The 27,030-nt window shown below is 44.8% G+C and overlaps 1 protein-coding gene across 2 annotated transcripts in view; it reads left to right on the forward strand.

Annotated features, from left to right (window-relative positions):
- Nucleotides 1–680: 680 nt before the first annotated feature.
- The window catches only part of KCNIP4 (potassium voltage-gated channel interacting protein 4), a 640,168-nt gene continuing 613,818 nt past the window's right edge, over nt 681–27,030 (forward strand). For both annotated transcript variants that reach the window (XM_029046614.2, XM_029046616.2), the window contains exon 1: nt 681–804. In XM_029046614.2, coding sequence (XP_028902447.1) covers nt 744–804 — 61 coding nt within the window. In that variant the 5' untranslated portion in view covers nt 681–743. The remainder of the gene's footprint in view (nt 805–27,030) is intronic.

Raw genomic sequence — 27,030 nt, forward strand, 5'->3', positions numbered from 1 at the left:
CCGGTCCATACCGGTTCTTCCCTGGCACCGGGATGGGGGCAGGTAAATAGGGGGTCCTCCCCGGCACCTGGAGAGGGGTGGTAAGTAGCAGGCCTTCCCTGGCACTGACCCGGCTTACTGGGGTGTGTGGGAGCCCCGGAACATACTGGTTCTTCCCTGGCACCGGGATGGGGGGAGGGGGGGTGTAAATAGCGGGTCCTCCCCGGCACCGGGATGGGGGACGGTAAGTAGCGGGTCTTCCCCGGCACCGGGAGGGGAACGGTGAGTAGCAGGCCCTCCCTGGCACCGACCAGGCGAATGGGGTGTGCGGGAGCCCCGGCAACTCCCCGCCACCGCTGCGAGTCCCAGCCCCCGCCTGGCACCGACCGGCTGACGGGGGGTGGGGGAGCCCCGGTGGGTCCGGGGGGGTCCCCCCTGGCCCCGGCTGGGGGGAGGGGTGGTAGGTGGCAGCCCCCGGTCGGGGCGGGGCGGGGCGGGGCGGGCGCCAGGTGCGCAGCGTTGGCTGAAGGTGTGGAGGGGCGGCGGGCGGAGGGAGGACTGGGCGTCCGTCTGCCCGGCTGGCGGGGCCGCTGGCCAGGGGAGGGAGCCCGGAGCCCGGAGCCCGCAGCCCGGCCCCCAGCCCCGCTGCCCTTCCTCCTCTCGGTCCTCCTCCTCCTGTCGGTCCTCCTCCTCGTCCTCCCCCTCCTCCCCCCGGCCGGCCCCGAGCCGCAGCCCCGAGCGTGGTGCGGAGCGTGGAGAGCAGCATGAACGTGCGGAGGGTGGAGAGCATCTCGGCGCAGCTGGAGGAGGCCAGCTCCACAGGCGGTAGGACGCGCCGGCCTCGGGCCCGACCCCCGGACCCCCCAGGAACCCGCCCCCCCGACCTCCCCGGACCCCCAGGACCCCCTACTCGCCACCCCCGGGGAAGGGCGGCTCGCTCCGGGGGACCACTTCTCTCCCTCCCTCCCTCCCTCCTTCTCTGTCCATCCCTCCCTCCCTCCCTCCCTCCGTCCGTCCATCCATCCATCCATCCATCCATCCCTTTGTCCGTCCCTCCGTCCGTCCCTTCTTCTGTCCCTGCCTCCCTCCGTCCGCCCATCCCTCCGTCTGTCCATTCCTCTGTCCGTCCCTCCGTCTGGCCGATGCTCCCCTTCCGTCCATCCGTCCCTTCTTCTGTCCGTCCCTTCCACTGTCCGTCCCTTCTTCTGTCTGTCCATTCCTCTGTCCGTCCATTCCTCTGTCCGTCCATCCCTCCGTCCCTTCTTCTGTCCGTCCCTTCTTCTATCCGTCCATTCCTCTGTCCGTCCATCGCTCCGTCCTTTCTTCTGTCCGTCCCTTCTTCTGTCTATCCATCCCTCTGCCCGTCCATCCCTCCGTCTGTCCACTCCTCTGTCCGTCCATCGCTCCGTCCCTTCTTCGGTCCGTCCATCCCTCCGTCCGTCCATCTCTCCGTCTGGCCATTCCTCCGTCCTTCCCTCCGTCCGTCCATCCCTCCGTCTGGCCATCCCTCTGTCCGTCCCTCCGTCCGTCCATCTCTCCGTCTGTCCATTCCTCTGTCCTTCCCTCCCTCCGTCCGTCCGTCCGTTCCTCTGTCCCTCCGTCCGTCCCTCCGTCCGTCGGTCCGTCTGTCCATCCCCCGGCCGGGGTGGGGGCGGTCCCTGGGGAGGGCTGCGGCGAGGGGGCTCCAAGTGGGAGGGGTCAGGGGGTCTAAATGCCCCATTTGCCACCGGGGAGTGGGTGGGCGCTACTTTTGCCTTCTCTGAAACGTCCTGCGGCTGGTCGCCCACCTGTCGCCCGAGGCCCCTCGAAGCTCCCTTTGGAGCCTTTAGCCGGTTGCTTCCTCCTCCAGGGAAACGGAGCCGACTCTTCCCAACTTGGGCCTGGCAAACTTGCAGGTCAGTTGGGTTTGGCCTCTGGCTCCCGGGACTCTCCTCCACTTACTGCAAACTCGACCGTTGAAAAGTCTCGCTGGACACGGGGCACAGAAACCGAGGGGCCTAGGGTACAGACATTTCCATCTGAGAAAGCACGTGTCTTGATGTGCTCGAGAAGTGAAGCGGGAGCTTTGAGTGCGATAACCTAGGCAAGGAAGACTTCGGGATAGGGACAGAGGTGGAATTCCCAACGATTCTGTGAACTGAGGAATCCTGAGAATTGTTCGGCCGATGGGACGCGGGAAGGGAAAGGATGCCAACCCGAACGAGTTGCCTAGAAGGAGAAAGGGGGGATGTCTCTGCTCCCCTTCCTAATCTTCAGAGTCATCAGAATGTGGGGTGGATTTAAGGGGGGGAGGAGGAGCGACTACCCCCCCTGAACCGAGGGAATGTAAGACCCACCTGGAACTAGGGATTCTGCCGGACTTGATCGATTGCCTGAAATCCCTGATTTATCATCACCTTTCTTTCCCATCCCCATCTTCTCATTTCAAAAAGTATTTCTTGAGGCGAGGGGTGAGGGATGGAAGAGAGGAGTATGCCCTCTTCTTTAGCACATTGATCGTCCTAAGGGAGAGATCTCATTTGAGTTGGCACTTTATTTCCTCAGTGGCATTTTATGTTTTTGGGGTGTTTTTTTTTTAAGCAGTAAAACTACATCAGGCAACTTATAAAGCCCATTCGAGTCCTTGCAAATATGGGCTCATCCCGCATTGATTCTTCCCACTCAGGAAAATGAATGAGCACTTCTAACATAGATTTCATGGAGGGAATTCCTAATCTAGGTTTAGGAGATTAAATCTTTCACTAAAGCTCTGTGTTTAACATTGGGTGGCTCGCAGTCTTTAAATGGGGAGATCTGGGATCATTTCTATGAGATTTTTTAGGAGAAAGATTGAAGTCTCTGAGTCTGTTCAGAGACTGGGGTGTTTTGTTTTTTTCTGCATATGGAGAATTACAGAATGAATAGCTAATTCTTTGTTCTCTAAGATTTCTATAAAACAAACACATTTAGGGAAATAGATCACTTAAAGTGCTAAACCGTCTCCTGCTCTTTTCCTGTAACATCCTCAGAGTGATGTAGGTACGGTGCCCACTCACCTCAGGGTGGGAAGGGCTATTACTTGGGACTTTCTGGATATTTCTGGATACTCATATTGTACTCTCTCAAGCAATCAGTACAGTGTTCTACACACAGTAAGTGCTCAGTAACTATGATCAATGGTCCAGTAGATTGAGAATGTATTGGGGTTTCTCAAAAGTTCAAAGCTGCAGTCAGAAAGGAAACACAGAACCCTCGCTCCCTAGCAATGCTGGATTGGAGCTGGAGGAAAAATGTAGAATTAACTATTCTAGATCCTTAATTCCTCTTCCTCCTCCCCCATTTTTTCCTTCCATGCCCCTTCCTTCCTTCTCATCTCGTCCGTCTTTCCTGTTTTCATACTTGCCAGGGGGATATGTGACACCGTGACTTCCAGTGTGTTTCAGAATGAAGTATGTATCCTAAATCTGGTATGTTTGATAGTTACTCTAAATAGAGTTGATTTGAGAGGCTTCTCCAAATTTCACTTCCACGATGTCACAAGTCTTGCCAGTGTGGTCGGTAAGCCTGAGAGACAAGAATGGAATCAATCTGGACATTGATTACTCTTTTGGCTTGTGGCAACAATTCCTGGACAGAGCTGAGGTTTATTGTTGGGACAGTGGGAGAAAAAGAGGAGAGATAGCTTTACTGTTCTGATACTTTGATCCTGAACTTTATTTAGAAGCTTTAAATTTGGGATGTAAGAGTAAGGAAACATATCTTTGGATTATTTTTTTTGTTAGTGCTTTATAGGGATCGAATTTCCCAGTAGTACACGACTTCAGTATTGTCACAATAGGTTTCTTTTTTTTTTAACCATATATAGGGAAGCCTATGTGCTCAAATTTGGGTTTGTCGGAGACAGAGGGAAATTTTGATCTCTTGCATCTCCATAAATTTAAGGTGGGAAGGTGAGATTCCATTCTCTGTATTACCACCCCACAGTTAGATAATTTACAGGTCCCCCCTGAATCAATCAATTGTATTTATTGTGTACGTACCGTGTGCAGACCTCTGTACTAAGCACTTGGGAGAGTACGATGCAATAGAGTTGATCGACACATGCCCTGCCCACAACTAGCATATAGTCCAGAGAATTTTGAACTTGGATGATGGTAAACAGAGGTTCCTATGGGGAGAAAATCTAGATACTAACTGGAAAATTTTATTTGTGAAATAAAACAGTCTATTTGAAGAACAATCTTTGAGAATAAATTCCCACATAATCTTCAGGCTAAGGTGCCTGTCATTAATGCAACTGCACAAACGATGAAACAAATCGTAGTATACAGGTATGAAGCGTTTCAAACCTTTTCACACTTTTTATTAGCTATATAATAGAATCGTTTTAATGCTTAGCCATTAAGTTATGCAACAAACTAGATGACTGAAAACTGGCCAGAATGTATTTATTTCATCACAAAACTTGCTCCTCAGCACTGGAGAGATGGAAGGAAGATAACGAGTCTAGAGTACATTTAAAAGGGAATTATAAATAACGTCAGAGAAGAAAACATAAAATTATTCATTGGTGTCGTTAACGTCTGTCATTTCACTTAGTGATGGTGGATGTTAACCGATGCGGCGTACTGGGTGTACTTCAGTGTTTGGTGGATACGTCTGAGAAAATGTTCATTTCAATTTGCAATCTGTGGCTTAATGTCCCATGAACTCTACTTTTAAAAATAATTTTGTGTTGTTTTTAGAAGACTCCCATTCAAGTTTTAGCCACCCTTCAGTAAAGCAGTAGGTTATAGACAGTGTTTCTAAACTTTTTGTGCACCAGTACTCTGAATTCTCTTTAGGGAAGAAACATTTCTAAACAATTCCATGTTTATAATGACAGCGTGGTTATCAAAATTCAAACTACAGGCTATGCAGTATATTCTGCCTGAAATGGTTATTCGCTCTTCTGGGGAGGCTTTACTTTATGGAAATTTCAAGAGATAAGTGGCATAAAGCAGATTGTATGAATCTTGGGATGCCATGATATGTATGTTGAAATTTAAGGTTCTTCTTTAGGTCCAAAAGTGGCTGAAAATCTAGAAAACTTCTAGCTTAATTGGGCTTCTTGGATGCAACTGTTAGCAGGCTGTGTGTTTGCATGATGTTTTTTTCTAACGCTACGAAGCAGATCAACACTGGGGCACGGGCCATTGATAAACTCGTATCTGTGCACAACTTTCCTATAAAGACGGGTAGCAAAGCCTGGTCTCATTATTGAGAAACTTGCCCAACACCAATCAGTGAGCGGTTAGCCTTTCCCCATGGTGTTATATAAAGATCTTCCATTGCTTTACCTTTGAGTTTGGTACCCACCGTGCTTGATCCTGTGTTTATTTTCCCCCCTCACAGTGTTGAGCTCTTCCCTACGCTCCGTTTTAAGACATTAATCCCTCTTCTAATAGAGGTCCGCCAGGCTGACGTGTCTTCTGTTGCTAAGTCATAACTGTCACCAGCTAGGCTGCATTATTTGAGTTTTGAACCCCTGTGGCATCTGAAGCTTTGTGGTAGGAATAGCACTGTTTGATCACCCACTGGGCGCAGTGCAACAAACAAGTGACACATTCCCTGCCCACAAGAAGTTTCTCCTCTTCTGTTCACGCTGTTTAAAGTTACCCCATTTCAGCTCCCCAGAGACCAGCTGGTAAGATATTCTGCCGTACCCCGTTGCCATCCAACCTTGGTGAACTAACATAAAGTGAGTTACTTGCCCAACTGCATTGGAGTTTGAATGTCCATTCGATTGTAAGCTTCTTGAGGGCAAGGTTCTTTTCTACCTAGTTTATTGTACTTTCCCAAGTGCTTAGCACTCTACTCCGCTTGCCGCAAGTGTCCACTAAATGTCATGCTTGAAAACATGCTCAGTGAACAATTTGGTTCCTATAACTTTTTCTTTCACTAGGCATGTGTTGATAGCTCCACTCCATATATGTCCATATAGTCTTAATTGATAGTTGTGCCTTTGAGGTTTTTCCTGTATTATTTACATAAGCTTTTTTTAGAGATTGGCTACATGTTAACAGGGCGGTTTGGGCAGTTTGACCTATTTTGGATACAATAATAATAATTGTGGTATTCATTAAGTGCTTACTGTGTGCCGGGCACTTTACTAAACGCTGGGGTGGATACAAGAAAATTGGATTGGACACAATTGGATATGTATCTGTGTAGATTTTACGAACTCTCTTTATATCCCCAGACTATCAACAGAGTGAAAAAAAATGGAGTAAAGTCATCTCAGAATACTTCTTAAAAAAAGAGAAAAGGCTGATTGAGTGGGAAGTGTAGTGTCAGATTTTTATGTGGCTATTGGGCTTTGAGTTGGGCAATGCATCTATTATGATACTCTGCTTTGAGTTATTAGTTTTGTCTTGATTATGGAACTATGTAAATGGAAATGCGTAACCCTGAGGCTTGCTAGCTTGCCCCTCCATCTTAAATGAGTATTTTCCTGTAGTTCTGGAGATGTGATATATTAGCTTTTCTTGCTGTTCCGTACAGTAAGCGCTGACTTCAATCTACCTATTGCATTTTGGACAGGGAACGTGTCTATCAACTCTGTTCTAGTATAATCTTCCAAGTGTTTGGTACAGTGCTTTGCACACAGGAAACGCTCAATAAATATGATTGATATATTGGATCAGTGGGCACATTGGTCACACACTACTGAGGTGATATGCGACTTGCCTTTTTGATCATTTCAAGGGAGATTGCCAGATAAAGTAACTGTTTGTGAGGGACAATTTGAGTTACTTAATATCCCTTAGCCTCTTTCATTCTTGCTCTTCTACGGTGGTTTGGAAACACTGAATTAAATTCAGCAAAGTAAAAGAAGATAGGGTTTTGATTACCAGTTCGAGGCTATTTAGACTATAGAAGGCTAGACAGATGCTGGATTAGGTTACCAGTCGCTCAGGATTATTAAGAGTCAGTTGTTCTCTGCATTTAGTTCAACTATTTGCCTTAGTTCCATGTCTTCAGTACTTCTCTTCCTGATGCTGCTATTTGCTAATTACGCATAGAATTAATGGGGCAGTCCTCTGTATTTCTTCAGTCTCTGAGTCAGTGTGTATTCGTTGAGCTCTGAAAGCGCATGGGTAGTTAACACGGCCTTGCACATTAAGGGATCTGTTTTGTTTTGCATTAAGAATGGACGTGTATGAATGTCTTTCTCCATTTCCAGGTCTCCACACTTCTATATTCCCACACTGTTCATTTTCTTTAGCCCCTAAAGGCAAAGTTGTTCTACTTGCTTCCTATTGTCAGATAAACTGCTTCTAAAAAATTAATGTATTCCTTTAGGCATACTGCCGGGTTCAATTCAGGGCACGCACCCAGAGATCTAAACCTTTCTCCTTCTTTCCTCCCTGCCTCCCTCAACCTTGCACTATCTCTAGGAACCCCAAGGTCTCACAGTGCAGTGAGACCAGGAGAAGAAGGCTCCCAGAGGTATTAGAGGCCCCCGAGAGTCAGGGACTGCGTTGGTGCTTTGCACACAGTAAGCACTTAATAATTACAATTGAATGAATAATTCATCCCCTGTGCATTCTCCCCAGATTTAGCACGGTGCTCTGCACCTAGTAAGCACTTAATAAATACTATTGCTGCTACTAGGTGTGGCGCGTGCCACCAAGCTGCAAAGAACTCTGGTGGCCTCCTGCCTAGTTCTTGGGACTCAAGCTCCCTCTTCAATGAGATGAAGACAATTGGGAATACTGGAGCAGCAATGGATGGAATGAAGTAAGACTTGTAGTGAGATCCACTCTGCTTCCTTCCATTTCCAGGTTGATCCCTCACAAGCTCTTCCTGAGTGGACTCAAAACTCAGATACAACCCCCTCCCTGGCCTCTCCTCAGTGTACTAAAGTGCATCAGGTTTTTGTTTTTTCCAATGCCATTTTTTAAGCGCTTGTTATGTGTCAGGCACTGTACTATGCGCTGGGATAGATACAAGCTGATTAGGTTGAACATAGTCCCGGTCCCAAATGGGACTCAGTCTTAATCCCCTTTTTACAGATGAGGAAACTGAGACACAGAGAAGTAAGGGGACTTGCCCCCGTTCACACAACAGACAAGTGCTGGAACCGGGATGAGAACCCAGGTCCTTCTGACTCCCAGCCCCGTGCTCTAGCCACTAGACCACACGGCTTAATGGGTAGTTGGCTCGGGAACCCCCAGGTAGTGGTTGGAGTGGTGCTGGTGGTTGAATCATCCAGGGGGACATATTGTTAACTCAGTTCCCATTGACCCCAGGCAACCCAGAGCCTCGGATGGTCAAAGCCGAAGTCCAGGGACAGGGGGAGGTTGGATTAGAGCTCAGTTTGGGATTTAGTTGCCCTGGAGCTTATGAGACTTGTCCACGTTCATCTGTGTGAACAAGCAATGCAGGTTCTTTTGGCTGAGGTGAACCTGATACCTGGTGTTTCCTCGTATCCGAGACGTCCGAGTACTAGGAGGAGAATGTGCTCAGCTAGTCCATGGTATCCTCAGTTCAGTATTCCGGGTGAAATCAAGGTCACTGTGAGATCATGGGTTCTTCGGTGGTTGAGTTAATTTCCCCCAGGAAGAACTACTAATAATAGTAATGATGGCATTTCTTAAGCGCTTACTATGGGCAAAGCACTGTTCTAAGTGCTGGGGAGGCTACCAGGTGATCAGCTTGTCCCATGTGGGGCTCACAGTCTTCATCCCCATTTGACAGTTGAGGGAACTGAGGCAGAGAGAAGTTAAGTGACTTGGCCAAAGTCACACAGCTGACAAGCTGCAGAGCCGGAATTTGAACCCATGACCACTGACTCCCCAGCCCATGCTCTTTCCACTGAGCCAAACTGATTCTCTTACTAGTGAATCACCTCTCGTGCATACTGAACTGTTAATGAGCACCTGGACCTCCACCTGCACGCTTGTGTCTTCTTGCCGAGAAAATGATGAAGCTCGATCGGGTCTCTTTCTCTGACCATCGCGTTGTGATGAATTTCTTAGATTGGCAGTGCTTTGAGGACTACTCTTTTCATCTGTTGTCTGGTATAATGAATGAATAAAAGGAGCATTTAAAAGAACAAAACAAAGCATATATTTGTCAGCTCCTTGGAGTTCTGCTTGCCATGTACGAGCTGTAATTATTTCATGAAAAAGCTCTAGGGAAATGAGAATTACAAGATGAAGATGACTGCTTATTCCCCTTTTCTCCTCAACCCCTCAAATAAAACATTCAGCACTTTTTAGTACTTCCCACCTTCTTCTGAATGGGGCAGTCAATTAAAGAATTATCTGGCATGCAGACAGAAATAAAAATTAATTCTGTTATATAATTTTGCATCAAAACAACTTTTGGGTGACGTCCGCTGTCTTTGATTTTCTCCCCCACCATGCAATTTCTAACCTATAGAGGTGGTTGATGGACTCCAGGCAGGGTTTGGACAAAAGTCACAAATGAAATGTCATGTAGATGATGAGCAAAGAGGTCAGTTGCTCCTAGCTCATCTGTAAAAGGGTTACATTAATTCAGCAGTTGCCCCTGCTCTTCTTCTCTTACACTGTGAGCCCCGTGTTATCTGGTTATCTCATATCTACCCTAGAATTCAGCACAATGTGTGGCACATAGTAAGTTTTTAACAAGTACCATCATCAACCTAGTCATTATCATCATCTTCCCTTGTGGAGACAGTACAAGAGGAGAATAGGGAGGGAGAGCAGCTATGTTCCCCAAGCAACTTTGAGGAAAAATGGTCAATCAGTTAATTGTATTTATTGAGCACTTACTGTGTGCAGAACACTGTACTAAGCACCTGGGAGAATACAATATAACAGACAACACATTCCCTGCCCACAACGAGCTACAGTCTAGACACAGCGTTGGACATTAATAGAAATAAATGACAGATATGTCCGTAAGTGCAGTGGGGCTGGGAGGGGGAGTGAATAAAGGAAACAAGTCAGGGCGATGCAGAAGAGAGAGGGAGAAAGGAAAGGAGGGCTTAGTCAGGGAGGGCCTCTTGGAGGTAATAATAATAATAATAATAATGTTGGTATTTGTTAAGTGCTTACTATGTGCAGAGCACTGTTCTAAGCACTGGGGGAGATACAAGATAATCAGGTTGTCCCACGTGAAGCTCACAGTTAACCCCCATTTTCCAGATGAGCTCATTGAGGCACAGAGAAGTGAAATGTCTTGCCCTCAGTCACAAAGCTGACAAGTGGCAGAGTCGGATACGAACCCATGCCCTCTGACTCCCAAGCCCGGGCTCTTTCCACTGAGCCACGCTGCTTCCTTCAATAAGGCTTTGAAGGTGAGGAGAATATCTGTTGGGTATGTAGGGAGAGTGTATCAGGTCAGAGGCAGGAGTTGGGCGAAAGGGCGGAGGCTAGACAGAAGAGATGGAGGCACGGAGCTGGTCTCCGGGCTGGCGGTGGTCCAGGACCTCCACAGCTGGCACAGAGCCGGATCTCTTTCCCCCCTGTCATTAGGATGCTGCCACAGTGGCACAACTCTGGGGTTGCATTGCAGCTGGAAGGCTGGCATAGGCCCAAGCCCTGGTGAGGGGCTCTCTCTTTCTTATGCCCTCGCTTCTCCTGTTGTTGCCAGGGGCAGGAGGACAACCGAGTGGGGATACACAGGTGTAGTTTGGGAGAGGTTGAACCCATGGGGCCTCCCTCTGCCTTCTGCCTCACCTCTGGAGAAGCCAAGCACAGGTTTCCCCTCACCCTCATCCTGACTATGGCCCGGAATAATAATAATAATAATGTTGGTATTTGTTAAGCGCTTACTATGTGCAGAGCACTGTTCTAAGCACTGGGGTAAACACAGGGGAATCAGGTTGTCCCACGTGGGGTTCACAGTCTTAATCCCCATTTTACAGATGAGGGAACTGAGGCACAGAGAAGTTAAGTGACTTGCCCACAGTCACACAGCTGACAAGGGGCAGAGCTGGGATTCGAACTCATGAGCCCTGACTCCAAAGCCCGTGCTCTTTCCACTGTGCCACGCTGCTTCTCCCCCCTCAAATCTCCCAGATAATTAAATCTCCCCTCCTTCAAAGCCTTATCGAAGGCACATCTCCTCCAAGAGACCTTCCTTAACTGAGCCCACTTTCCTCTTCTCCCATCCCCTTCTGTGTGACCGTGACCTGCTTCCTTTGTTCTTCCCCTCACCCGGCCCCATAGCACTCCCGTAACATATCTGTAATTTATTTATATTAGTGTCTGTCTCCTTCCCCGCTGCCCCCCAGACTGTATGTTCACTGTGGGCAGGGAATGTGACTGCTTATTGTAGTCTCTCCTGAGCTTTTAGCCCAGTGCTCTGCACACAGTAAGTGCTCAATAAACAAAACTCAATGAATTAAGCTGCGTGGGGCAAGGTATAATATGCCAGGTGAAAAAAATCATCTGCTGCACCTCCAATTGCACTTATTGCTGAAAAGATCCAAAGCTCTGCGATGGCATTCTGCCAGACCTTTGTCAACATGTATTTTGTACAGATGTTCTGGCCTTCCCCTGAGGTAGCGAGAATAGCTATATTTCCAAAACAGCCTGGCCCAGTTCACCCATCGGTGGGTTGGGGTGGATCCTTTTCATTTCTAATCCATTATGGGATTTGCAGACAGCGGCGATATTTCATAAAATGATGAAATGGGGCTTTTAATACTGCTCTTGGAGAGGTTCTCGGCAGTGACGGTCATATATAATGGGCACCCAAGTCAGTACCGCACTGAACTGGAGGTAAACATCTTTGATATTTGAGATTAGACTAAATCCCTGGATTTGAATAATTCTGCACCTCCTTAGAGACTGTGTGGTGGATGGAGGGCCGAATTCCTTGCTTTTTTCCTGTGTGGAATTTCTGTGAGATGGGGGAGTAGGGAAATGACGCACAAGAGATTTATTACCCGTGAGAAGAGAAAGGTGGATTAAGGTGCAGAGATGCTTGAGTAGATGGAAGTAAATTGAAAAGCTGTCTCCCTAATGAAAAGCATCCACAGCCAGTGAGCTCTGGAATCTCTCAGTCCCGCCATACAAACTCATTTAGCAACATGGAAAAGCTGGAAGGCAAGTTACCTGGCTTGTAATTTGGACTCCAAATTTCATCTCCTGTGTGACCTTGGGCCAACCAGGACCTCTCTGGGCCATTTTACCAAATTTCATCTCCTGTGTGACCTTGGGCCAATCAGGACCTCTCTGGGCCCTTTTACCAAATTTCATCTCCTGTGTGACCTTGGGCCAATCAGGACCTCTCTGGGCCATTTTACCAATCTGCAGCTCAGAGTTAATCATCTCTGCCTGTAGATGCCTGGGTGACTGTGTTGTTAAACTAAAAGCTTAAAAAGAAACAACAATGAGAGAACAAAATATTTACAACTCATTACTGTGTTTGCAATTCCCTGACTCTGTTATGCGCTGTGGTTTGGGTGCTTTGTTTTGTGGTTCGGACTCTTGTTTGAACTGTTAATGGTCAAGTTTACATGGGGCCAACTTCAGTAAGTCAGAAAAGATGGGTAGAACTTAAAAGCAAATTTTAGGATTAAGGACCCAATAAGAACATTTGGACATTAAGGATATCAATCCCCTACTGGATATGTCCCCTACTGGATATTTTTGCATTTAGATTTAGCCTTAAACCTTTCTCCTGATCCATATGGGAGTCCATTCAATCAATGACTACCATCTGAAAGTCCTTTCCAGACTGCTGATTGGAGGCTGGGTACTGATTAGTCTGGGTAAATTATTTATACGTCTATGTCTGTCTCTAGAGTGTAAACTCCTCGTGGGTGGGGAACCTGTTATTTCCTTTTGCTGTACTGTCTCAAGCGCCTAGTACAGTAAATGGTAGGTGCTCAATACTGAGTCACCCATGGATGCACATGAGAGAGAGAGTCACGCTTCTTGGAGCGGCAGAGTCTAAAATGTCCTGCCATTCAGGTTGTTGTCTACAGGGTTTTGGGAGAGGCGGATTGTTGGGACTACAGATATTGAATGCTATCTGCTTGACAAAATCCCACAAACATTAGGTTGGTGCTTATTGTTAGGTTTGCCCCATGCAGAGACAGGTGCCCAAATGGATTTTTCCCTGAGAAAAACCTCCTCCTGAAACTGTTTGCCCGTTGGAGATCCAGTCATTGTGTCTTAAAACATAAACTCGAGAAAAAGCAGGGTATCTTCTTTCCTTTGATCCACCTCTAATTCCAAGGGCCTGTACAGAACCATGCACATGGCTGTAGCTCAAAGGATGCTGCTACAGATGTGACGGTAAATGAGCTGAGGACTAAATAATGCTATTATTACTGAGAAGTCTTAGGCCTCCTTCTTTAAGTCAAGATGAGCTAAGCTTATGACTCCTTGAAATTGAAGCAAGGGTCAGGGGAGTGGGAGTGGGGGTGTCCTGGCTCACATCCACAGATTCACAGGAGGTGGAGGAGCTCAGATTCTTCCCTGGGCTTTGGAAGAAGCAAAACCTTTCTGGGGTTCAGAATCACCCAGCCCAAGTCGCCTGTCCACCCTGATTCACTCTTCCAGTATCCCTGCCTGCCCTTGGGGACAGAGAGGGACACTTCTCAGGTCCCAAGGATGGCCTCCATAGAGTTAAGCACTTTTAGGCAAGTGCACCTTTAGCCACTTTTAGGCAACTTTTTAGGCAATCAATTGCCTAAGTTAACCAAGGATCACTTAGTGCCTAAATTCTAAGTGATCCAAGGATCACTGTTATATATTATTAAGTCATATTACTTGTCTTCACCTTCCATTGGTTTCCTCTCAACCTACCTAAGGTTGTTTTGCAATTACCCAGTGATTTAGATTGTTTTAGTTGCAGGCACTGTATGAATGCATTGGTCTTGCTTTACTAAAATCAATAAAATGAAATTTGGACTTAGGTTCTTTGAGATTATTGGCTCATGTATTGTGTAACTTAAATAATGTTCTTAGGAAGTTGTAGGTGTTGAAAATATGCTGCAGTATAGGATTTTTTAAATTAAAAAGAAAGCCCTTTCATTTTTCAGTTAAGCTTTGAGAAACAAATCATTCACAAAAAGGCAATTAGGAAGTTTATGCATTCAGAATGCTAACACCAGATAAAGTAACACAGCTTCAATTAAGCCCTTTTAAAAGCCTCTAAAATATTCAAAATCAGTATTTTCTATTCCTGCTTTTCCCTTACTCTCCACTTGGAGAGTTTGATTCCAATTCCTCCCAGGCACTTAGAAGACTGAAAACATCAGGCACTGTTTCTTTTCTCATCTGCGATCCAGCATCATTCTTTTTCTGCCCGAGTTTGGCTCCCCCAGTCTAAAGCCCAGATCAAAGTGGAGGAGCACCCTGAGCCCCAAAACATAGATGAGAGAAAATGTCAATTCAGTATCTAGCTTTGAGGTCAATTCAAGTAAAATGACCTATTGTGAAAAGTATAATTTTCACCATAGCAATAGGAAAACTTGTCTTTGTCACTATTCTGTCAGTGATTGCGTTCAACTACAAGTGAGTACAGACTCTGAGCAGGGACAACCATCTCAAATAATAAAATCAATCAACCGTATTTATCGAGCACTGACTATATGCAGAGGACGGTGCTAGACACTTGGCAGAGTTCAATGTAATGATATAACAGGCATATTCCCTACCCGCAATGAGCTGAGCTTACAGTCTAGAGGGGGAGACAGACATTAATATAAATGACAACTATATATGTAAGTATTGTGGAAAGTGTATGGTGGGCACGAAATCCATTATAGTAATAATGATTATGGTATTTGTTAAGTGCTTACTATGTGATAAGCACTGTTCTAAGCACTGGAGTAGATACAAAGCCATCAGGTCGTCCCACGTGGGGCTAGTCTTAATCAACGTTTTACAGATGAGGTCACTGAGGCACAGAGAAGTTAAGTGGCTTGCCCAAGGTCACACAGCAGATAAGTGGCGGAGCCGGGATTAGAACCTGTGTCCTCTGACTCCCAAGCCCATGCTCTTTCCACTGAGCCACGCTGCTTCTCTATTAAGTGACGCTGCTTCTTACAACTCTGAGTGATTTAAAACCCAAAGTCACCAACTAGGGGCCTGAAATCGTGCTGGAACATACTGTTACTCAGTGAAAGCTGGTGATTTTCAGATATGACTGGAATTAACTCATTTTTCCTTGAAAGGAATGGTGAGCAAATAAACAGCCCTGCTGCTGCAATTGTGAAAATGAATGGTTAGTTAAAAGATTTAGCCATTTAATAAATGATATTTGTTTGGATTCTTGGACATGTCAAGTGGCTTTTTTTCGGAAATATAATTAAAATGTCATTTCATGGCCATACATTTGTCTATTGAAAGGGGAAAATAAAAGTGCAAATAAAAGTTGTTATAGCTTAATTAATATTCATGAATTTTTATAGATACTGGCTGTTTCACAAACTGCTTCTCAAGCTTGTAACAAAGGAAATTATGATTAAAAAAAAATCATTCAAAGAACATTTCAGTCACTTTTAAAATGACAATATCAAATGTTTACTGCATTCCAAACACAAAACTCTGGGGTAGATACCGGTTAATTTGACAGTCTCTGTCCCACATGGGGCTCAGGCTAAGAGGGAGAGAGAACAGACATTTAATCAACCACTTTAGAGATGAGGAAACTGAGGCAGAGAGAAGAGATTTGCCCATGATCACATTGCATTCAAGTGGCAGTCAGTGATCTCAAGTGATCTCAGTCAGTGGATTTCTTGACTCCCAGTCCAGATCTGTACTGTCTCTCACTTGTAAATACATTTTAAATTAAATACTCTTCTAGTTGAACTGGATGATGATTACAGTGAAAACTCTGGGTATGCATTGTGAGGCTCATCCAAAAAAAAAAAAAAAAGGATTTCTTTAGTACCTGTGTGGGAGTCCTACTTAGAGTGTAAAGCACATCTTGCCCTGTCCCCTAACACAGTGATTACAGTCGATTGAAGGCAAAATGAATGGGTACCGACATTTAAGATAATAATAAAGATGGTATTTGTTAAGCGCTTAGTATGTGCCAAGCACTGTTCTAAACGCTGGGATAGATACGGGGTCATCAGGTTGTCCCGCGTGGGGCTCACAGCCTCAGTCCCCATTTTACGGATCAGGTAACTGAGGCACAGAGACGTTAAGTGACTTGCTCCAAGTTACACAGCTGATAAGTGGTGGTGCTGGGATTAGAATCCACGACCTCTGACTCCCAGGCTCTTTCCACTAAGCCATGCTGCTGTAGAGAAGGACCCAGAAGAAAGGAGATATTGTGCTTTTCCTTTCTATTCCTGTGGTGCTAGGTTTTTGAGGTGACTGGTGGGCACATGGTAATTTGCAGTGAGGTACTACTGGTCTGAGCTTCTGGTCTATTAGCTCTCCGATCTGGGAAGCAAGAGAAGAGGGTGAGATAGCATTTCTGAGATTGGGCAGAGCTGTTGCAAATCTTAGGGCCAAATGATATTTTCTACAACTGAATGATGTTTGAAAAGTAGTTTTGAGGCTGCTCTAAGTCATCGTTTATGACCAGGAAAAGATGAAACTATGGAAAGGTTGGCAGTTTCTCAGACTCCGGTCTGAGTGATTTGATGTAAATGTTTGATTCATCAAAAGTCCAAGGATTAGTAATGTCCTTGGTGCTATATTGTCCACAGATAAAGAAGGATAATAAGTGTTTGCACTAGAAAGGCAGAACCCCATTGTGGGGGGGAACATTTTGTGTTGGTTTAAAGACCCATTTGTATGGACAGGTGTCCCTCCTGACTTCTTCAAGCACTTACGTAGGTACGGAACTAGAAAACATTTGGGAAGGTCAGTGTACCCTTTGGGAAATAGACACTTTGACAACAAAGAAGCATAAGGTGTCACTCCAAACCGAAGCTCTGCAGAACCCTGATGGAGTTGAACACTCAATCATTGAAGACTGAACATTTAGAGAAGTAGTGTGGCTTGGTGGAAATGGCACGGGCTTGGGAGCCAGAGGACTTGGGTTCTAATCCTGGCCTCGCCACTTGTCTTCGGGGTGACCTTGGGCAAGTCGCTTCACTTCTCTGTGCCTCAGTTCACTTATCTGTAAAATGGGGATTAAGAGTGTGAGCCCCACGTGGGACAACCTAATTACCTAGTATCTACCCCAGTGATTTAGAACAGTGCTCAGCATATAATAAGCGCTGAACAAATACCTTTATTTTTATTTTATTTCTGTCAATCTGTGAGAGGTAGACCTGTCACAAAACTCACATTTAGCTTCTAGAAAAGATGCCTCTCATGGGCTGTGGTCTCATTTTAGCACCATGACTCTGTATATGCTACCTTCTGAAGCTTCCAGGCCTGAAATAATCTGTACTGTTTCCTCAATGTTGAGCTTCGTAGCAATTCCTAATGGCCCACCTCTTCCTTGATAGACTTGACGGACAACTAAGCCACTGTCTATTCGGACACCAACATCTGACCTCTAGACTGTAAGCTCACTGTGGATAGGGAATGTGTTTGTTATTTTGTACTCTTCGAAGCGTTCAGTTCAGGGCTCTGCACAAAGTAAGTGCTCAATGAATACGACTGACCTGTATTCACTTAGGTTAAAGGTTGTGCTGCTATAGTAGCTGAATGACATAATCTTTAAGTAGATCCTGGAATAACCACTTATCCTGGACATTTGCATTTGTTCCTATCTTATGCCAGGGATTTCCATCCCCTGATAACCCGGCTGTGTTTTCCCTAGCATTTCTCCTTATGGGCTCACCATCCATGGGTCCTTCCTTGATGGATCACCCTACCAATCCTCAGCCACCTTGGTATACACCAATCAGTCAGTGATATTTTCGGAGCATCTACTCTGGACACAACACTAGACTACACACTTGGGGACTGTGGCAGTAACCCTGTCATTCATAATTTTTAATGCTCCTGGAGCTTTCTTGGTTTTTCTAACTCCCTCTTCCTTACTCAATCCTTCCCCTGTGATTCACTGATTCTTCCATTCAATCGTATTTATTGTGTGCTTACTTTGTGCAGTTCACTGTACTAAGTGCTTGGGAGAGTACAGTACAACAGTAAACATTCCCTGCCCTCAGTGAGTTTACAGTCTAGAGGGAGAGACAGACAGTACTATAAATAAATATATTACAGATTATGTACATAAGTGCTGAGGGCAGAAGAATAGAGGTAGCAAGACAGGGTGATGCAAGAGAGAGAGGGAGAAGAAGAGGGAGAAGGCTGGGTGCCACTGATGTCAGATGTTTTCCATCCCGTGTAAAACAGCTTTCCCTTTGGTGAGCAATTTTCAGATCTTGAGTTTTTTGGAAACATCTGGCAACGTGAGCAACCGCCTCACACGGGCCAAACTCATCGTTAAATTGCGCACTAGCATTGAGACTGGTTCCAGGGCCTCATCGTTGGAAAAAAACTAAATTCATCAAAGCTTGGCTGAGTGGGACATGAGGCAATTGATGGTTGTCAGCATCATCTTGGGAATCGATTTAACAAAAATAGAGCACGTGCAAACAGGGAGGGTGGAGCGAACATCTTAGACTCAGCAAAACTGCGTCAAACAGTATGGTGTGATAGCAGCGGCCTGTTGCAGGAAACAGCTGCGGATGACTTAGCTTGGAGTGAGGCAATCAGAAGAAGGATTGTGACACTGAGACAGAGTTGGAAATAGCCCTAGGTACTGCAAAATCGCAGATCTCTGGGTGGCAAAGAAGCAGAGGAAGGAGGAACTGAAGGGCATGGCTCTTCATTCATCTAGACTGTGAGCCCATTGTTGGGTAGGGATCATTTCTATCTGTTGCTGAATTGTACTTTCCAACTGCTTAGTACAGTGCTCTGCACACAGAAAGCGCTCAATAAATGTGATCGAATGAATGAACGCATCCCCCTCATTCATACCTGGCTCTCATTGGATCTTTCTTTGGGCTGAGATCTCAGTCAGGGAGTAAGAGTTCAAAGTCAGCTGTAAGCCCGTCAATGGGCAGGGAATGTCTCTATCTGTTGCCAATTTGTACATTCCAAGCACTTAGTACAGTGCTCTGCACATAGTAAGCGCTCAATAAATATTGAATGAATGAATGAATGAAAGCAGAAGTGAAGGGATATCTATACTATGGTCAGAGCATTGTGAAGGTATCCATGTCAATGTCAGTGGTATTTATGGAGAGCTTACTGTGTGCAGAGCACGTAAGCAGCATGGCTCTGTGGAAAGAACCCGGGCTTGGGAGTCAGAGGTCATAGGTTTGAATCCCGGCTCTGCCTCTTGTCAGCTGCGTGACTGTGGGCAAGTCACTTCACTTCTCTGTGCCTCAGTGACCTTATCTGTAAAATGGGGATTAAGACTGTGAGCCTCATGTGGGACAACCTGATGACCTTGTGTACCCCAGCGCTTAGAACAGTGCTCAGCACATAGTAAGCGCTTAACAAATACAAACATTATTATTATTACTAGGTGCTTGGGAAAATACAGTACAACAGAGTTTTCGAACACATTCCCTGCCCACAAGGAACTTACATTATTGAGGCTTACATGAATTTGAGAAGCAGCATGGCATAGTGGAAAGAGCACAGGCCTGGGAGTCAGAAGGTCATGGGTTCTAATCCTTGCTCTGCCGCTTGTCTGCTGTGTGACCTTAGGCAAATCACTTGACTTCTCTGTGCCTTTTACCGTAATCTGTGTAATAAAAGATTAAGACTCATGTGGGACAGGAGCTGTGTCCAACCTGCTTAGCTTGTATCTAAACCAGTGCTTAGAACAGGCCTTGACACACAGTAAGTACTTAACAAATTCCATCATTGTTATTATTATTAGATGATCTTGCCTGGTGGTCTCAGCTTTGATCTCAGGAATTCGGGCAACCGCTGACTTGCCGCTACTCTGTTGGGGAGAAACAATATCAGCTTCACTTCTGGTCTTTCTTTAGCCACATCCCCAGAAATATGCAGCAGGAACCATCCCTATCCTGAAACGACCTACGTCTGAATGGCTGATTGATTTAAATATGAAAGGAAGAACTCTCTTGAGTCTTCAAAATCAGAAAAACTCTTGTCCCGTGAACTGGATAAGGTCTCTGAAGAGTAGAGGCAAGTCAGGGCGATGCAGAAGGGAGTGGGAGAAGAGGAAAGGAGGGCTTAGGGAAGGCCTCTTGGAAGAGATGTGTCTTCAGTAAGACTTTGAAGGTGGGAGAGCAATCGTCCGTAGGTTATGAAGAGGGAGGGCATTCCGGGCGAGAGGCAGGTTGTTGGTGACCTAGGCAAGATATAGGTAAAGTGAGAAGGTTGGCATTCGAGGGCCAAAGTGGGTGGGCTGGATTGTAGTCTCTCCCTTCTAGACTGTCAGCCCATTGTTGGGTAGGGAGTGTCATTTATCTGTTGCCAAATTGTACTTTCCAACCATTAATACAATCCTCTGCACACAGTAAACACTCAATAAATACGACCGACTGAATGAATGAATGAGAGCAGCAAGTTGAGGTAGGAGGGGGTCAAGGTGATTGAGTGCTTTAAAGCTGACAGTAAGTAGTTTCTGTTTGATTTGGAGGTGAGTCTTAGAACTTCAACCTTGTTGAAATAAGGAATATGAGTTCCATCACAAAATATAATAAGCCCAAGAAATGGGCAAGTTCAAACTTTAAACTCTTAGTCATATGGGTGGAGCTACAGTACATTAAATGTCTTTCTCCAACAGGATGTATGTGTCTCTGTGTCCATCCAGAGAAAGACAAGTTCCTGCATTTGCCCTTATATTGATGACTGTTGAGTTTGTGACTCTTTTTCCCATTGTTATCTTTCTATGGGTCTGTTTACCCTCATTTAGATTGGAAGGTCAAGTGTGGGTCTATTCAGTATATCATGTAGTTACTACCCACTTTACCACAATTCTTTGCACATAATAAGCACCTAATACCATTCTACTTCTTTAATAACTTCTATTATTTGCTTCAGAATTTTAACACTTGTGTTTATATGCATTTCTATGTATATATAAAATCAATTGTATAGTCAATTTATTCTGATTATCCCATTTGTAAACATTTCCTTCCTCTGTTTTCCCATTAGAGTGAAAGCTACTTGTGAGCAGAGAAAGTGTTTTATGCCTCTGTTGTACTTTCCCAGAGCATTGCACATCTTCAGTGAATATCTTAGACACTCAACAAGTAACTTTAACACTATTGTTAATTTTAGCAAATCTGCAGTCAACAAATGACTTTAACGCTATTGCTAATTCTTAGTATATCCTAGAAAAGCTCAGTGAATATTCTGGCCAGATTTTAGAAATTTTCTGCTCTGATTTTCTGGTCATGGTGGGAGGATTGATGTGTGGATGAGATTACGATCCACAAACTCTTAGATTTCTGACTGCTGGGTTAACACGTGACATGTCGGGATCCCCTTGGAATTCTGTGGATTTGGATTTTAAACTAGTTTTTAAAAATAATTCATTCTACCTTAGGGTCTTGGGAATCTTTACAGGTAGGCAGAAAAAATTCCACAGTACCCATCCCCACGGGAGATGCCAGTTCTTGGGCAATTCATTTGTATCAACATCTCCTACTGCAGATGAATGAGAAGAGATTCCTGATCAAGATTCTCAGTGGAACGTCTCTGCTGGAAGAATTGACTGTGGCAGGTTGGGCAGTTTGCTTAAACCAGCCGGGCTAGTAATTCCTAGGACCTAATATCGATAGCTGGCTCCCAGGGTTAGTGGAGGATGGCTATTTATGGCAATAGCCGGTCAGGTGAAGGTGTTTGGGATCACAGTGACTCCTATCATGTTGGAACTCTCCCATCCCTCAGCGAGCCAGTTAGCTCCCCGGGCCATGGAATGCCACTCTTCTCAGATGTGCGGAAGTAATTTTTGCTGCAAGAAGTTGCTTTGTAGGTCACGTTCTATACCTTTCTGACGGCTGCTCCATCCCCTTTGTGAAAGGCAAAAGAAATTAAATACCTTCAGAAAGAGACTCCTCTTTAATGTGTGGTTGTGAGAGAGACATCTACGAAGACAGCCCAATGGGATTCATAAAATAATGTCTGCACAGGGCTGAATCTGTAGCTGAGTGAAGAAAGAGAAGAAAGTTGGGGATAGATAAGAGCATAAGGAATTTGTCCACTGGGTCAATGTCATGGCCCATCTGACCCAGGATTTTGTGTTGTGCAACAGTACCGAAGGATGGGAGAAGCAGAGTGTTGGTGTTTTCCTTGCATTCATCCTCTGGCTAGGGACGTGTCAATGGCTGTACCTACTTTTCTGGGGAACATTTGAAGGTGTCAACCTTCACTGGAAGCTGTGTGACCTAGTGGAAAGAACATGGGCTTGGGAGTCAGGGGACCTAGGTTCTAATCCCTGTTCCACCACTTGTCTGCTGTGTGACCTTGGACAAGTCACTTAACTTCTCTGTGCTTCAGTTACCTCATCTGTCAAATGGGGATTAAGACTGTGAGCCCGACGTGGGACAACCTGATTTCCCAGTGCTTAGAACAGTGCTTGACATGTAGTAAGCGCTAAACAAATACCATGATTATAATTATTAATTATAATTATTCTTATTACCTACCATGGCACTTTGTACAGTGACAGGCACCTAATTGTATAGAGCCAAGACCCATCAAGTTCCAGGCTACTGATGCCTCTTTACTTGTTTTGATGTCTATCTCCCCCCTTCTAGACTGTGAGTCTGTTGTGGGCAGAGATTTGTTGCTGAATTGTACTTTACAAGCTCTTAGTAAAGTGTTCTGCACACAGTAAGCGCTCAATAAATACGATTGAATGAATAAATGGATGAATAAAAAGAGGGATATAACATTTTCTGATGTAATACCATGGAGCACCTCATCATCAAGATAGTCTGACTCTGTCAAGTTGATCACATGCTGTTGATGCTGCAGTCCATCATAACTTTTATAAGGTCATCACCTATTAGAGAATGCTTTTTGAACCTCAAATCAAGTTTCATGGTATGTTCTCTCTTCATCTGGAGACCTGGATGCTTTCCTTTCCAGGGAAGGGGTGGACGGAGCTGGGGTGATGGAGAAAACAATGCATATTCTTGCCAAAATCCAGATGAATTGTTTATTTTTCTGTTTTGTCTAATTGGTACTTTACAGATATATATATATAATTCCCTCTCCCCTCATATTCGGGCTCAATAATTCAGCAGTTTTCCTAATTTCAAATGCTAAGCAACATATATATATGCAAGAATTCTATTTCAGTCTACTAACTCTTTTGTACTCTCCCAAATAATACGGTGTAAGTAACTGCTTAACAATATATTTGAATGATTGAAGAATAGGTAGTGTTATGTGAAGTTTTTTCAAATGCATTTCTCTGGTAAGAGCAGTGTTGTGTTTCTGCTGTAATTTTCAAGATGAAATATTAGGAAGCATTCCACAAATATTAGTGTTTTCATTTGTTTGACATCTGCTCAATGCTTGAATCAGGAGTGGAATATTATTTCTAATGATGAATCCAAATATTCAGCCTCACTGATGGAGTCGTATATTTCATCCCACCATCTTGTGTTTCTGAATAATCCCTACCAGAAATACAAATTAGTTTGTTGGTCAGCAGCTACTAAAATATTGACTTTTTTTCTTCCTTTGATCCATTTTTCTAATTTATATCTTCCCTGGCTTTATGGTGGGAAATATTGGCTTGTTCTGTGATTACACATCTCTCCTTGATTTAAATCTCTTAGACTGCTTCCATACTGGAAATCATTCATCTTTTGGTCATTTGTGCTTGTTTGAGAGATCTTTTTATAGCTTTGTTTTTAATGAAATTGTCTATTTTATGTATTTCTAATCAGAGGTTAGTGCTAAAGAAATATTGCATAGCATTCTGGCAAAAAGACAGGATTTGATTGCAACTGGGTGTCCCTGTCTCTGGGGCCTGGACACTCTCTTCCCAGGGGTCAACTCTGCTCTTCTTTCATCTTCTAGCTGTAATGACATCTCCAGGCTCTTGGATCCTAGATCTTTCCCTTCCTTATTTTCTTCCTCATAACCGTTACTTTTCCTTCTCTTTCCTCATCCTTCTCACTCCTACCTGCTCCCACCTAGAATAGCACAGGCCTCTCAGCCAGTTACTGCCTGAGAACTATGTCAGAGCCAAAGTGCTTAAAGCATACCCAGGTGGACTTGCTTTCTGCACCCACACGGTGCTATGAATATGTATGCACTATATATTTTTCCGTGTGAGTGTGTATAGGCCTGAAATGTCTAATCACTCATGTCTGCTGTGTGACTTTGGGTAAGTCACTCCACTTCTCAGAGCCTCAGTTACCTCATCTGTAAAATGGGGGATGAGTGTGAGCCCCATGGTGGGAGAGGGAATGTGTCCAATCTAACTTGTACCTCCCATTGCTTATAACAGTGCTTGGCACACAGTAAGTGCTTAACAAGTACTATTATTATTATTTAGAGGCATATATATTTAGAGAAATGCATATTCATACAAAGCATGTTTGTTGTTTAATGACTTGTCTAGATAATATATCTTTGTGTTTAAATAAGGAAGTACCCTGATGAGGTTGAAAGTAAAATCATTTTCCAGCAGGAACTTCGGCAGTGTTGAGAGAGCAATGGAGAAGCAGAATGGTTTACTGGAAAGAACATAGGCCTGGAATTCAGAAATCCTGAGTTCTAATCCCACCTGTGCTACTTGTCTGCTGTGTGACCTTGAGCAAGTCACTTCACTTTTCTGAGCCTTAGTTACCTCATCTGTAAAATGGGGATGAAGACAGTGAGCCCCACATGGGACTGTATGCAACCTGATTATCTCATATCTACCCCAGTAGTGGAACCTAGCACATCGTAAACACATAACAAATACCTTTTAAAGCACAAAGTGCAGCAGGGAAGGAGGAAGGCAGTCGCAGTGTCGGTCCACTGAGGGGAAAAGGGCCCAAATCATCCTGATTGGTCTCTAGGCTGGGCCAGAGGATGGGTCCTGCCAGAATAAGGTAATGAGTGAACTAGCCAACTTGACTCTGCCTCAAATCCCTGCACCTTCTCATTTCCATCTCTAGTTGCTGGTGACTGAGACAACAAGGTGTTGAAGGAGAGGCAGACAGATGTCCCAGTCTCTCTCTGGCCTGGACCCTTAATAATGATAATAATAATGATAATAGAACAAGATAATAATTATGGTCTTTGCTAAGCACTTCCTATGTGCCAAGCTATGTACTTAGAGCTGGGGTAGATATAAGGTGATCAGGTCTGACCCAATCCATCTCCTCCTTGGGGCTCACAATCTAAGTAGGAGGTAGAATAGGTATTGAATCTCCATTTTACAGATGAGATGATTGAGGCACAGAAAATTGAGGCAGAGATTTACACAAGTTCACAAAGGCAAGTGGGCAGATCTGGGATTAGAACCCAGGTCCTTTGACTTCCAGGCCCTTGCTCTTTCCACTAGGCCGTGCTACTTCTCTTAGGGCACTGCACCCCTACTTCCCTTCCTATCTGCCAGAGTACAATCTCTCCCCGTCCTCCCCACCCTCGATCAGCGCTTCCTCCTCCCTAGCCAAGCTTGCTCCCCTCAGCTACCGCATCTGAGTTTGGGCACTCTGTGTCCCCCTTCAGTGCGATGGATGTGTGGCTGCTGAAGAAAGTGCTTTGGTGCATCCAGATTCTTGCTGGAATGCCCTTCTTGGCCATATTTTTTTTGCCCGAATACCGTTCTTGTGAATTCTACCCTGCTTTCCCACGGAACTGTGGTTCTTCATCGTCTCACTTGACACCTTTAAATTATGCACTCTATCCCTGCTTGCAATTGACAGGGCTTAAAAACTAAAAGAAAGCATTCAATTGTATTTATTGAGTGCTTACTATGAGTACTACTGAATGTATGGGATAGTGCAGTATAATAGAGCTGGTAGACATGTTCCCTGCTCATAAGGAATTTAGAGTCTGGATACTGTAAACTGAAGGATGAACATTTTAGTGTTTGCCTTTCTTATTGATTATGAGCTCCTTTAGGGCAGTAACCATATCTGCAAAGTCTGCTGAATTCTCCCAAGTGTTAAGTTCAGCGTTCTAAACACAGTAGGCGCTCAGTAAATACTACTGATGGAAGACAAACACCCTATCACGTTGCTCCAGGCATCACTTCTCTGTGCCTCGGTTCCATCATCCGTTAAATGGGGATTGAGACTGTGAGCCCCATGTGGGACAAGTACTTTGTCTAACACGATTTGCTTGTAATAATAATAATAATAATGATGGCATTTGTTAAGCACGTACTATGTGCTAAGCACTGTGGGGTACAAGGTAATCAGGTTGTCCCACGTGGGGCTCACGGTTTTACTCCCCACTTTACAGAAGAGGTAACTGAGGCACAGAGAAGTGAAGTGACTTGCCCAAAGTCACACAGCTGACAAGTGATGGAGCTGGGATTAGAACCCACGACCTCTGACTCCCAAACTTGTGCTCTTTCCACTGAGCCAATTGTATCTACCCTAGCACTTAGAACAGTACTTGGCACATAGTAAGTGTGTAACACATATCAATATCATGATCACTGTCCTTTGAAGTTCCTAGTGGAGATTTAATATTTTCATGAATCAATGATCTGACTCAATCCTGACAGTGGTTTTTGTTTTATGTTCCTCGTGGTTGCTGTGTTTGTTCATCTTCAGGACCGACACTGTTACTGTTACCCATTTTAGACTGGAAACTCCTTGAGGGTACTAGCAACGTGGTCCAGGGAAAGAGCACAGATCTTAGTGAAGACAACTGGGTTCGAATCCCAGCTTCATCACTTGCCTGCTGTTTGAACTTGAGTAAATTACTTAACTTCTCTGTGTTTCCATTTCTTCTCTCTAAAATAGGGGTAAGATACCGCTTCTTCCTCTTTAGACTGTGAGCTCAGTGAAGAACAGGGCCTGAGTGGAATTTATAATTCATCTATCCATTGTGTAGTACATTGCTTGGCACATTGTAAGGACGTAAATACCACAATATTAGTAGAAGCCATATCTGGTAAACTTGTTTTGCAAAACATCCAACACTGGATTTCATGGAAATATACCTTTGGTACAAACCACGTGATTGCCTTCCAGAAGCTGAGCTAAAATTA

Source organism: Ornithorhynchus anatinus, chromosome 18, assembly GCF_004115215.2.
Source record: "Ornithorhynchus anatinus isolate Pmale09 chromosome 18, mOrnAna1.pri.v4, whole genome shotgun sequence".
In the NCBI taxonomy this organism is placed as follows: Eukaryota; Metazoa; Chordata; class Mammalia; order Monotremata; family Ornithorhynchidae; genus Ornithorhynchus; species Ornithorhynchus anatinus.